This window comes from Leucoraja erinacea, chromosome 3, assembly GCF_028641065.1.
Source record: "Leucoraja erinacea ecotype New England chromosome 3, Leri_hhj_1, whole genome shotgun sequence".
Lineage (NCBI taxonomy): Eukaryota > Metazoa > Chordata > Chondrichthyes > Rajiformes > Rajidae > Leucoraja > Leucoraja erinaceus.
This window is the reverse complement of record NC_073379.1, coordinates 17,173,583-17,186,987: the sequence shown is the minus strand read 5'-3', so window position 1 is coordinate 17,186,987 and position 13,405 is coordinate 17,173,583. Positions and strand designations below refer to the sequence as shown.

The following is a 13,405-nucleotide window of genomic DNA, read 5'->3' as shown; positions in this document are numbered from 1 at the left end:
TAAAACAAAGAATTTTACTGCACCCAGGTACATATGACAAAGTGTCATAATTCCAAAAGTGTTGAGCAAGAAGATGGGCACAAAATGCTGGAGTAACTCAGCGGGTCAAGCAGCATCCCTGGAGAGAAGGGATGGGTGAAGTTTCGGGTCGAGACCCTTCTTCAGATTGATATCAGGGGAAGGGGCGGGACAAAGATAGAATGTAGTCGGAGACAGTAAGACTGGTGGGAGAACTGAGAAGGGGGAGGGGATGGAGAGAGGGGGAAAGCAAGGGTTGTTTGAAGTTAGAGAAGTCAATGTTCATACCGTTGGGGTGTAAGCTGCCCAAGCAAAATAATGATAAATAATCACTCTGATAATGGGGGAGGCCCAGGACAGAAAGATCAGATTGGGAATGGGAGGGGGAGTTGAAGGGCTGAGCCACTGGGAGATCAGCTTAGTTAAGACGGACTGAGAGGAGGTGTTCAGCGAAGCGATCGCTAAGCCTGCGCTTGGTCTCGCCGATGCAGAGAAGTTGACACCTGGAACAGCGGATACGGTGGATGAGGTTGGAGGAGGTGCAAGTGAACCTCTGCCTCACCTGGCAAGACTGTTAGGGCCCTTGGATGGAATCGAGGGAGGAGGTAAAGGGGCAGGTGTTGCATCTCCTGCGGTTGCAGGGGAATGTACCTGGGGGGGGGGGTGTGGGTGGGATGGGATGAGTTGACCAAGGAGTATCGGAGGGAACGGTCTCTCGGAAAGACGAAAGAGGTGGAGATGGGAAGATGTGGCCAGTAGTGGGATCCCGTTGAAGGTGGCAAAAATGTTGGAGGTTGGGGTCAGCGGTATGAACATGAACTTCAGATAGTCCTTGCTTTCTCTCTGCAGAGTATCCTGACCACCTGCTTCACGGTATGGTACAGCAGCTGCACTGCTCGGGTGGTGAAAACCGCGCAGCCATCATCTCGCTCCCTGCCAGATGCCCTCCCACGAAAACAGTCTTCGGGCTGGGTCTCATCGCCTCACATTCTACCATCTGTTTCTCCCTCCCCATCAGGGAGGCGGTACAGGAGCCTCATCACGTCTGAAGAAGGAAAAGCTTCTATAACAACACAATCACCTGCTGAAACGGAGTCACGATAGACTTCTCTTCCTTCCCCCCCATTCTGTAGATTATTCTGTATCTTCTCTCTCTATTTTTTTTCTTTTTTTTTCTCTTTATGTACAACTACTACGGACTGACGCAAAACTGCATTTCGTTGTACTGATACTTGTATTGTGCGATGACATTAAAGTTGAATTGAATTGAATTGAATTGAATTGCAACCTCTTCCAGGTTCTCCTACCAGTCTTACTATCTGCTACATTTTATCTCTTTCGCCCCCTCCCCTGCACTGAAGAAGGGTCGTTCTAATTCCCTCCCCACAGAGATGCTGCCTGTTCCGCTGGTCAGCATTTTGTGTCTGTAAAAACCAGCATCTGCATTGCACAATGGTGCAACATAGTCTTTTAAAGACTAAATTGCATAGTTTTAAAAGGAGGGGTTGGGGGGGGGGGGAAGTAGCATTGAACAACACAGCAGAATTTGAAGAAGAGGTGATTTCATTGTTTTTGTTTGAGTTTCAGTTTTAGAGATACACGATGGAAACAGACCCTTCAGCCCACCACGCCCACACCGGCCATCGATCACCCGTTCACACTAGTTCCATGTTATCCCACTTTTGCATCCACTTTCCACACGCCACAGGCAATTTACAGAGGGCCAGCTAACCTGCAATCCAGCCCACGTCTTTAGGATGCGGGAGGTAAACGGTCGTAGGGAGAAGAACGTGTAAACACATAGCAACCGAGGTCAGGATCGAACACGGGCTTCTGGGGCTGTGAGGCAGCAGCTTGGCCAGTTGTGCAACTGTGCCGCCCCGTTTAAAGGAATGTGCAAGATTCCCAAAGCAATCGACAGAGTTGTTACCAAGTGGTAGCCGGAAGTGGTGGCGCTGCCCTGCAGCCGCGGCTCGCCTGCAGTCCATTTGTCTTTTATTTTTTTTGTGTTCTTTTGTCCTGTTGTTTTAGTTTATTTCAGTTTATTTTAGTTGTGTATGTGTGGGGGGGGGGGGGGGTGGGAGAAACTTGTTTTTAGTCTCTTCCTTCGGGGGGGATGCGACCTTTTCTTGTCGTATCCTCGGTCTCCGTCTGCGCTGAGACCTAATGGCGGAGCTGGCAGCCTCCAACTGGGATCGACCTCTAGGCTCCGGAGGCAGAGCCAGGACTTACCAATGCGAGGCTGGCCGACTTCGGGGCTGTGGTGGCGTTGCGGCGGCGGCGACCCGACTTCGAAGCCTCGGAGGCTCGGCCGCGGGCCCAGTGGACGACAACATCGGGAGCTCGCAGGTCCCAGGTTCGTGACCGGTTCTCCAGAGCTCCCGCAACAACAGCTTCGTCCGCTGGACTGGTGGGTGGCAGCTTCGACCGCCCCGGGCCGCGGAGTTTGAACCGGCCCGTTCGCAGAGCTCAGATTTGACTGCAGGACCTACCATCACCCCGCGGGGTCACAACATCAGAAGACTGGATCGCCTCAACACAGAGGGAGAACAAGGAGGGAAGAGATATGGACTTTAAGACTTTTGCCTTCCATCAGTGAGGAGGGCCTGGTAGACTCACTGTGGTGGATGTTAAATCTGTGTTTATTGTGTGTTTTGTTATTTTATTCTATGTTATGGCTGCAAGGCACGAAATTTCGTTCAGACTGAAAAGTCTGAATGACAATAAAGGATACTTTACTTTACTTTACTTAAGAGACTGTTCCTCAGGTAGGGGAGCTTGCAGCCTGTGGTAATAAGTTCAGGATAGGAAGTCAGCCATAATGAGTGAGGCAAGAAATGTCCTTCATCATCGAAATGTAGATGCTGCGTCTTTGAAAATATTTAGGCCAATGCTGACAGATGTTTGAGCACTATGTGAAGCAAAGGCCATGGGGCTTTGAACGTGACACAGCTGCAGGATCAGCAGTGACCTTCCTGCATGAGAGAGCAGCTTCCGAGGACTGATCGTGTTTCAAATTACAATGGTCCCCAGGAAGCTACATGGCGACAAAATGATGATAGGAATGCATCAGGAAATTAATTTGCTCCAGGCTTGGATGCCTTGCCCAGTTATACATTGATGCAAAATGAACTCATGACAGATGGAGAACATAAACATATCGTGCAGTCCACAGACAGACACACACACACACATGAACGCAAACACACAGAGACAAGCACAAACGGGTGCAGGCACACAGACAGACACGAACACACATGCACAGACACGAACACACACGCAGACACAAACAGGCACGCGCAGACACAGACATAAACAGCCATGCACAGATACGCATGCACACGCAAGCAAACACAGAGCAGCGCCTGCACATAGACACGGACGCTCGCACATAGACACAGGACACACGCACAGACACGGGTTCACGCACACACTGACACGGACACACACAGATAAACGCACACAGGCGTAATGGCAGAATGGGCCAAAATTTTAAAATACATAAACAATCCTTTCCAAAGATTTAAAAAACTTCTCGTCAAATTCTACGCCTCTAAATCAGAATGGAGAAAAGAAACTGAACATTGATACGTGAATGGGGTTGACTGGCAGCTTTCAGCTGTTGAGGTTCAGCTTCTCTCACACTTCCACACACACTCTGCATGGTGTAGAAGTCCAAAATCAGCCAGAGGTCAAGTGCAAGCAGTGGAGTACTGACAGAGGAGCAGAGAGGTCAAACTCACATCAGGGCAGGTGTGTGCAAAGATCCTATAGCAGAGGATCTTTGGGTTTGTGTACATCGGCAAGTCCTGCAGGTTAGTGTGAGGGCGCTAACTCCGTGGGGAACCGCAAGTAGTTAACATTTTCAAGTATTATGTCAGTATTTTATGGTGCTATTAGTTAACTTGAAGCTGAAATTGTTTTAACAGTTTTCAGAGTGAACCTTATTTCACTTGCTTCCAACAGAAACATTTATGCACACTGCTTCTAACAGTAGTTTACTTTGGTTTAGTGACACAGCGCGGAAACAGGCCCTTCGGCCTACCGGGTCCGCGCCGACCAGCGATCCGCGCACATTAACACTATCCTACACCCACAAGGGACAATTTTAACATTTAAAATTTTACATTTTACCAAACCAATTACATAGAAAATAGGGGCAGGAGTGGGCCATTCGGTCCTTCGAGGCTGCACCGCCATTCAATATGATCATGGCTGATCATCCAACTCAGTAACTGATCATCCATCCTACAAACCTGTACGTATTTGGAGTGTGGGAGGAACGAAGATCTCAGTGAAAACCCACGCAGGTCACGGGGGGAACGTACAAACTCCGTACAGTCAGAAGCCGTAGTCAGGATCGAACCTGGGTCTCCGGCGCTGCATTCACTGTAAGGCAGCAACTCTACCGCTGTGCCACAGTGACCGCCGCTAGTAAGCTGTTGAAAGTCATCAAGACATTCAGGGAGTCGTCAGGGTCTGTCCCACTTGGCCATCATTTGCGCGTAATTTACGCAACATCGGTGTCGCGACGCGTCCCAGGATTTTGTGATGTGCAAAACCTTCGCACGCCATCAGCGTGACACACAAATGGCGGCCATGCGGTTCAGGCCCTTGAGCAACAAGCCATCTCAGCTCTCATCACCATCTACCGCCTCCTAGGAGCCCTCTCGGACGCAGTCCGTGTCTGGGAAAAGCAGGTTTCTAAGGGCACTGCAGACAAGAAGTCAAGTCCAGCACTATCTTGCCCAATGGTCGCAACCTTAGACTTCAGAGATATAGTACGGAAACAAGTCTGCACCGACCAGCGCTCACTCTGTACACAAAGTGAAAGTGGAGATCCCGGAGAAAACCCACGCAGGTCACGGGGAGAACGTACATTCTTCCGAGAGATAGCATCCGCAGTCAGGATCGAACTTGGATCTCCGGCGCTGTGAGGCAGCAACTCTGCCGCTGCGTCTCTGTGCCGCCCAACCTATTGGACGCAATTCCTATTCAAGCTCCTCTCACTTGCTAAAAGAACACACACGAGCAGCAGGCTCAACAAATGCCAGATGCATTTGGATAATTATTAAATATTAAATAACCGCATGCATTTTTTTTTTAACCTACTAAACTGCTGCCAATTTTCAAGATTCATTGAACAAAAATGATGGGATTAGTTTATCATTGGCATAACCAGGTACAGGGTTCATGCACACAGTGCGAGACTTGGAAAGCACGGGTCTAAAGAAAATTACTGCCCATGAGAACAAGACATCTTGCTCCATAATCGCAGAGGACTATTGGGCACTTCAAGTCTCCTCGCCAGCAGCTGTTTGTCCTTTAATCCTTTTTGTTATTTTTGTCTGTCTAAAAGTATATTTCTGGAGGTCCTTTAGTCATTATTATGTGGGGGTGTGGGGGGGAAGGGGGAAACCATTTCTCAGTCATTTCCTGGTTGAGGATGCGTCTATTCTCCGAGCCACATCTTCGCCCACCCAACCCCCCTTGCGGCCTACCATCTGGATTGGCGCGACCTTTCCTGCCGGAGGCCGGCCAGAGCTTCAGCAGCGGCACAGCACTGGATTCCATCGTGGAGCGGGGCGATGCATTACTGGCGATTGCCGTGTGGAGCTTCAGGCTGTTTAACATCATGGAGCTGTGGTTTGCGGAGCTTCCAGCCGCGGGCGGTGCTGACCTTAACATCGCGGAGTCCTGGGACCCCTTGCCGGAGTCGCCAGCGTCGAATCTCCGCCCAGCTCGGCCTGTGGACTTTGGGAGCTTCGGTCTCCGATAAGAAGTGGCCGATTCAAAAACTCCAAGCCACTGAGAATGTTCTCCGTTCCGATGCTGGAGCTCCGATCATCTTGGCGAGAGGGGCTGAAGGCCCCGACCACAGGTGGCCAAAGAGGAAGTGGACGGAACTTTATTGCCTTCCCTCACAGTGGGAAACATTGATTCCACTGTGTGGGGATGTTCATGTTAAAGTCTATCGTGTGTTGTCTTCTTTTTATTCATATGGCTGTATGGTAATTCAAATCTCACTGTAACAATTGGTGGATGTGATAATAAATGTCCCTTAAACTCTTGAACGTAAAGATTACTGATTTCAGGTCAGGTCGTGGATAGATTTACATCTCCGAATAAAGATTTGAAAATTTCTTTTTTAAAGGTCTTTTTCTCCTATTTCTACTTTCTATTTTTTCTTTTCTTATATACACACTTCACGTTTTTCTATTTTCTACTATCTATTTTTCCTCTTTTTCTTCTCTCTATTTTTTTTTTTTTACTTCCTTTTCAAAAACATAAAACTAGAGGCTGTACATAGAATGTATTACGTTATGACATAGTTGGCACCTAAAATTAGGTGCCACTGTATTGTTTTGTACTGTATTAACTTCTAATAAAATAAACAAAAAAAACCAACAACAAAAAAAACAAACTCTTGAACGGATCAGAAACATCACAGCACACACAGGTCAATAAACCTTTCCCCTTGTGGCCTCCTCTGCATCGGCACAACCGAGCATAGACCAGTGACACTAAACACATACGCCCTGTCCACCAACTCCCTTTCCCATGCCAACCATTCTGCCCTTGGCCTCCTCTACTGCTGGAGTGCGGCCAGGTGCAAACGGGAAGAGCCGCACCCCACATTCCGCTTGAGTAGCTTGCAACCCAATGGTAGGAACATTGAAGATAGGCACAAAATGCTGGAGTAACTCAGCGAGACAGGCAGCATCTCCGGAGAGAAGGAATGGGTGACGTTTCGGGTCGGGACCAGCAGGTTCAATAAATGCCAGATGCATTTTGATAATGACTAAATATTAAATAAAAGAAGATGGACACAACAAGCTGGAGTAACTCAGCTGGACAGGCAGCACCTCTGGACAGAAGGAATGGGTCGAGACCCTTCGTAAATATTAAATAATAATAGCAGTTTAAATGCAATGTTTTTGATCTACGAGACCGCTGGCAAATTCAAATGAGAACTCTACACTTGTTCTCAAGCAGAGTGAGCCACCAACTGACAACCACGACACGAGTTTCTTACCTCTGTGATCGGAGATTTCAGATTAATATTCCTCGCAGCAGCTATCTCCTGCAGCTGGTTCACAACCTCGGTTATACTCGTCCTCTCCTGGGGATTTATCTTCATCATATTACCTACAGCAGTGAAAGAGAAGGGAAAATGTAGATTATCACACTAGTGAAGAGGTTCACGTGTTGTATAAACACTATGTTTAATATTTAAACACTCAGTTTAATATGTTCAAAAGGGCAAGGTGTGTTAACGCGTTGACTGCCAAGTGAAGACTAGCTTCGTCGTCTGCTGCACCCCGTCAGCTGACCACCCAGATCACACGAGAGCTCGAGCTCGACAAACCACAGTTCGAGACCAAAGTGGTTCGGCCTCAAGATGGCGCCACACTAGAGTCCGAGAGGAAATATACCCCCCATCACTCCATAACGTGGGTGGGGGGGGTGGGGGGGGAAGAGGCGGAGAGAAGAAAATCGCCTGTAATGGATTTAAAGACGCCTCCCGGCAGGCCGCGGGGAACTGGAGGCCGGAACCTTGCGGGTCGGAGCCCGTGGCCGACGGATAGTGGAGAGGTCGGTGCGGCGGTCGGTGGTGGCGCCGGCCGGCGGACAAGAACGGACATGTCGAAGTGAGGACGCCGCTGCCGAGGGAAGGAACAAAGGGGGGACCCAGCGTGAGGGGTGGGAGGGGGCGAAGAACAAAGGGAGACGTGCCGCGGGGTTACTTTGTGACTTTGTAAGTGCACTTTATGTGGCGACTATTTGCATACCTTGGGTATACAGCAAAGAATTTCACTGTGACTTGTCACATGTGACAATAAAGTATTCATTTATTCATTCATATATATAGAATTCAGCAAAAAGGTGAGCGAGTGAAATCAAGTATTCGCTGACACCACAATCAGACTCAAGGGCTCACGGATAGAATGTCCAAATTATCTTGCCATCGCTTCTAATATGTTGTTTACTCCCAGAAGCAGACAAAAGTTAATGAAATTCTCAATCACTCTGCAGAGTACAATGAAAAAAGTGTTTCATCAGCAGACTAAGAAAACCCATTAGCTTAAGGGAAGCAGTGTGGCGTCGTAAACAATCACAAAGCAGCCATTCAGGTTTCGATAATTAGAAATATCCTAAGCTGAAGTCCACCTAGTTAAGTAGCACACCACACTGATATATTATGATAACATGGGCTCCACCCCCAGAGGGTTTTGCAATCCTGCCAAAATCTGCTGCTTTTTCTCAGAGCACTCATAATCTGCCCTCAACCTTTTTTGAATGGATTTAAAACTTCTAATTTTTTTTCTTTGGCGATTATTTTGAACTTTTTAAAAATTAAACTGTGCTATGAAGCCTGACATTCTATGTTGGCCATTTGCTTCCGCAATATGTGAGCGCCAGGGTTAACCATATCACAACCTACTCATCTTAGACAGAAGGTAGATAAAAATGCTGGAGAAACTCAGCGGGTGAGGCAGCATATATGGAGCAAAGGAATAGGTGACGTTTCGGGTCGAGACCAGCCTGAAGAAGGGTCTCGTCACAAAACGTCACCTATTCCTTCGCTCCATAGATGCTGCCTCGCCCACTGAGTTGATCCAGCATTTTTATCTACCTTCGATTTTCCAGTATCTGCAGTTCCTTTTTAAACATCTTAGACAGATCTTCCTTATCATTTTCAAAATCACCAACACTTGTTATGCTAAGTAGTGATTATATTTTCAAGATCAAATCCTGTTATATAATACTGCCTATTTTTTGCACGTGGGATTATTCCTTTGACTTATTATATTCCTCAACAATGAGTTACAGAGTGAAACAGTGTTGAAACAGCCCCTTCGGCATAACTTGCCCACACCGGCCATCATGTCCCAGCTCCACTAGTGGCAACTGCCTGCGCTTGGTCCATATCCCTCCAAACCTGTCCTATCCATGTACCTGTCTAACTGTTTCTTAAACAATGGGATAGTCCCAGCCTCAACTACCTCCTCTGGCAGCTTGTACCATACACCCACCACCCTTTGTGTGAAAAAGCTACCCCTTGGATTCCTATTAAATCTTTTCCCCTTCATCTTGAATCTATGTCCTCTGGTACTCGATTCTCCTACTCTGGGCAAGAGACTGTGCATCTACCCGATCCACATCTCTCATGATTTTGTACACCTTTTAGATCGCCCCTCATCCTCCTGCGCTCCATGGAATAGAGACCCAGCCTACTCAACCACTCCCTATAGCTCACACCCTCTAGTCCTGGCATTATCCTCGTAAATCTTTTCTGAACCCTTTTTAAGCTTGACAATATCTTTCCTATAACATGGTGCCCAGAACTGAACACAACATTCTAAATGCGGTCTCACCACGTCTTATACAACTGCAACGTGACCTCCCAATGGCATTCAGCAAATTATTCCAGGCACGCAGCAAATAAAAGCATCCTGTGTAGGGAGATGCTGGTATAAACCGAAGATAGGCACAAAATGCTGGAGTATCTTCAGTGGGACAGGCAGCATCTGGAGAGAAGGAATGGGTGGCGTTTCAGGTTGAGACCCTTCTTCAGACCATCTAAAGCATCTGCACTGGAGGACGAGTGTTGAGCACACAATAAGTGCCACCACCTCTCCCAACCAGGTCACGGCTGCAGTCATCTAGCATTCATTGTCAGAAGATAAGATGGCGTGCCTCACATAATCAACCTCTCAACTTTTAATTTTGAAGCTATAACTTGCATTAAATACTTACGAATGAGGTCGTGAAAAACATTGTATTTCGTATCACTTGCAGGAATAGAGTACTTTCCATTCACTATTCCAAGTTTAGCTCCATCTTCAAATGGGTGTTGCTTGAAGCACAACATGTACAGAATGCAACCCAAGGCCTAAGGAGAGACACAAGATATATTTTTAACAAACATCTGCACGTCCGTTAGAGAAACAAAAAAAATCAGCCTTCACTGACCCTCGCATTTTGCCTCCTACACTCCAGGGGCAATTTACAGAGGGTCAATTAACCTACAAACCTGCACGTCTTTGGAATGTGGGAGGAAACCGCGGCACCCGGAGAAAACCCGCGCAGTCACAGGGGGAACATTGCAAACGGCACCCAAGGTCAGGATCGAACCTGGGACTCTGGAGCTGCGAGGCAGCGGCTCTTCTGCTGCGCCACTGTGCCGCCCGTATTCTTTTGGTAAATGGGAGTTTGAATCGACAGGACCTTGACCATTCCAACAAAAAAACAAGTTTGTGCATTGACTGCAGGTCTTTTTTTTCCCTCCAATGTACAATGACGCTATCGCCAGTACGTCCAGGACCAAACAACTTCATGAATAGGATTTACCATCAACAGTATACTCAGCACAGAAATGTTTTGACTAGAGAAAGGTCCTCATCGAACACTCAGGCTGCTCACGCAAGGCCAAATAGTATTACCTTGTGCTTGTGGTGCATACGTCAACCAGAACATGCCCATACTGTTCGAAGGTGTTAGATATGGTGTTAGGTTTAGAACATAGGAAAGAACTTCACAAGAACAGGCCGTTTTGCCCACAATAACCTGCTGTTATCAGGGAAATGAACTGAACCACACTACCCCAACCAGAGGGCAGTCTTGAACGACTATCTACCTCATCGGGCACGCTCGGACTATCTTTAATTGGATTTTACTGGCTTTACCTTGCATTAAATATTATTCCCTTATCAGGTATTTGTGCACTGTGCATATAGCTCGATTGTAAGCATGTCTTTCCGCTGGCTGGTTAGCACGCAACAAAAGCTTGTCACTGTACCTCGGTGCACATGACAATAAACTCGTCTAAACTAAAGCTAAACATGATGCCAAGACCATCTCTTATCAATCTGCACGCGATCCATATCCCTGCATATCCACGTGCCTATCCAAAAGTCTCTAAATGCCACTATGGAATCCTGCCTCAGTCACCACCCCTGGCAGTGCGGTGCAAGCACTCATCACCCTTTGTGTAAAAACGTGCCCCGCACATCTCCTTTAAACTTAGCCCCTTTCACCTTAAGTATTTGATTTTTCCACCATGCAAAAAGGGTGCTGACTGTCTACCATGTCTATGCCTCTCATAATTTCATAGTTGCAATTTTATGACAGTATGTAGTCTATTAAAGCAACCTTCAAAATTGACCCCAAAAATGTTATCCCCAGCATAAGAGACTTCAGGTCCGCAGTTCTCAATTCATCTGTGGAACCAGATACACAGGGGCGTTGCCTTCACGAGTAAGCCAGGCCCCAGCGAACCAGTCCGTTACATAGATAAAGATCAGTTTGGTTCAGTTTATTGCCACGTGTACCGACGTACAGTGAAAAGTTTTGTTGCCTACTATCCAGTCAGCAGAAAGACAACACGTGATGACAATCGATCCATTTACAGTGTACAGGCACATGACGAGGGAATAACAATTTAGTGCAAGGTAAAGCCAGCAAAGTCTAATCAAGGATAGTCTGAGGGTCATTAAAGAAGTAGTAGTTCAGTGCTGCTCTCTGGTTGTGGTAGGATGATTCACTAACCTGATGACCATACAAGAAGTATGATACACGAGTATTCTGGACAAATTCTTGGACTTCTGAAAACTCACCACAAATTGACAAAAAATAAAGTTGTGACTTTGTGACGACGACTTTAAACTATGGAAGCAAAGTTGGTTTCCATCGTGCTTTTCTGCAAAAGGATGTACTGGGTGTAATAGGTGATTCATTTTGTTATTACAAAGCAAGCGACAGCAATTCATTGCATACATACCCAAATATCTTGCTTCTCATTGATCGGGTAATTGGAATAAAGGTCAATTATCTCTGGTGTCCTGTACATTGGCGTTGTATTCCGTGTAATCTGTTTTGGTCAAAGAAAGGCACTCTTTACACAAATTAGTTTAGTTTAGAGATACAGCGCAGAAACAGGTCCTTCGGCCCACCGGGTCTGCGCTGACCAGCGATCCCCACACATTAACACTATCCTACACCCACTGGGGACAATTTTTACATTTACCAAGCCAATTAACCTACAAACCTGTACGTCTTTGGAGTGTGGGAGGAAACCAAAGGTATCGGAGAAAACCCACACAGGTCACGGGGAGAACGTACAAAGTCCATACAGACAGCACCCGTGGTTGGGATGGAACTCGGGTCTCTGGCGCTGCATTCGCTGTAAGGCAGCAGCTCTACTGCTGCGCCACCGTGACTGCCTTACTCATTAATTTTTCATTAAGGATACGATGGAACTATATTTTGTTCCAAACTGCAGACACCATGAAAGGATGGAATGGTTTACTCCAATATAAGTGGTTACATTTCGCATATTAGCTTTAAGGTGCTGCATTATTTAGCTTTAAGCAGTTTAGTTTAGTTTAGTTTAGTTTCATGAAACGGCACGGAAACAGGACCTTCGGCTCACCGAGTCCGCACCGACCAGAGATCCCCGCACATTAACACTATCCTACACACACTGATTGTAATTCAAATTTTATGTTGAAGGGGCGTTCAGTCGCCAGTTTTTCGGCGACCTGCTATGACTAAGACAGTCGCCGGCAGTCACCTAAAAATAGCTAAGTGGGACAGGCCCATAACAGATTTAGTATTCATGTTAGCGAGGCAATGATATTGCCCTATACAATGGGTAGTCCATTGGCTTTTCTAAATATCTGCAGTGTGTGCTCTGTGCCATTCAACGTGCCACACGATAAAAGTAGAAAACACTCTTACCTCCTCTTCTACCATTGCCCTCTGTTGCGCGGACCAGCTATAGTCTGGATAGTGTGCGATGCTGGTGGCACTGCCAAAATCACACAGCTTGATTGTTCCTTGGTTACTGACCAAGAGGTTTTCAACCTGTATTAAGAGATGAACCGCACAACAAAATTAGGATGTGTAACCTTCAACAAGAAATTCAATACACAACGATCACAGCAGCTTTCCACTGTTGGCTGAATCTTGAGTTAAGCAATTACTCATACATTTCTTGATTTCTCTGTGCACTTAGGAAAGCACTCATCTCCTGATTTTTCAATGAGCTTTTCATTATCGGACAATTTCTTTTTTGTTTTAAAACTTCTCCTAAATGCCACCAACAACCGTGGAGGAGAGTCTGTCGTGAGATTTGCAACCCGAATTTTGAACAACAGGTCTTATTAAGTCACATATATCAACAAGTGCTTCCCAGGTTGAAACCATCGTACTTAAAGGGTCGCAAAAAGATGGAGTAACTCAGGCAGGCAGCAACTCTGGAGAAAAAGAACGGCTGATGTTTCAAGAAGGTCGAGACCCTTCTTCAGGCTGATCCTTCTGTCCAGAGATGTTGTCTGTCCCACTGAGTTACCATCTCCGGTGTCTATATTCAGTTTAAACC

General features: G+C 46.7%; 1 protein-coding gene across 3 annotated transcripts in view; it reads right to left on the bottom strand.

Moving 5' to 3' along the window:
• Positions 1–13,405, bottom strand: part of gak (cyclin G associated kinase) — a 118,097-nt gene that overhangs the window by 73,670 nt on the left and 31,022 nt on the right. For all 3 annotated transcript variants that reach the window (XM_055632218.1, XM_055632219.1, XM_055632217.1), the window contains exons 6-9: positions 12,763–12,888; positions 11,804–11,893; positions 9,781–9,916; positions 7,055–7,167 (exon numbers count right to left, since the gene is read on the bottom strand). In XM_055632218.1, the coding sequence (XP_055488193.1) occupies positions 7,055–7,167; positions 9,781–9,916; positions 11,804–11,893; positions 12,763–12,888 (465 nt within the window). The remainder of the gene's footprint in view (positions 1–7,054; positions 7,168–9,780; positions 9,917–11,803; positions 11,894–12,762; positions 12,889–13,405) is intronic.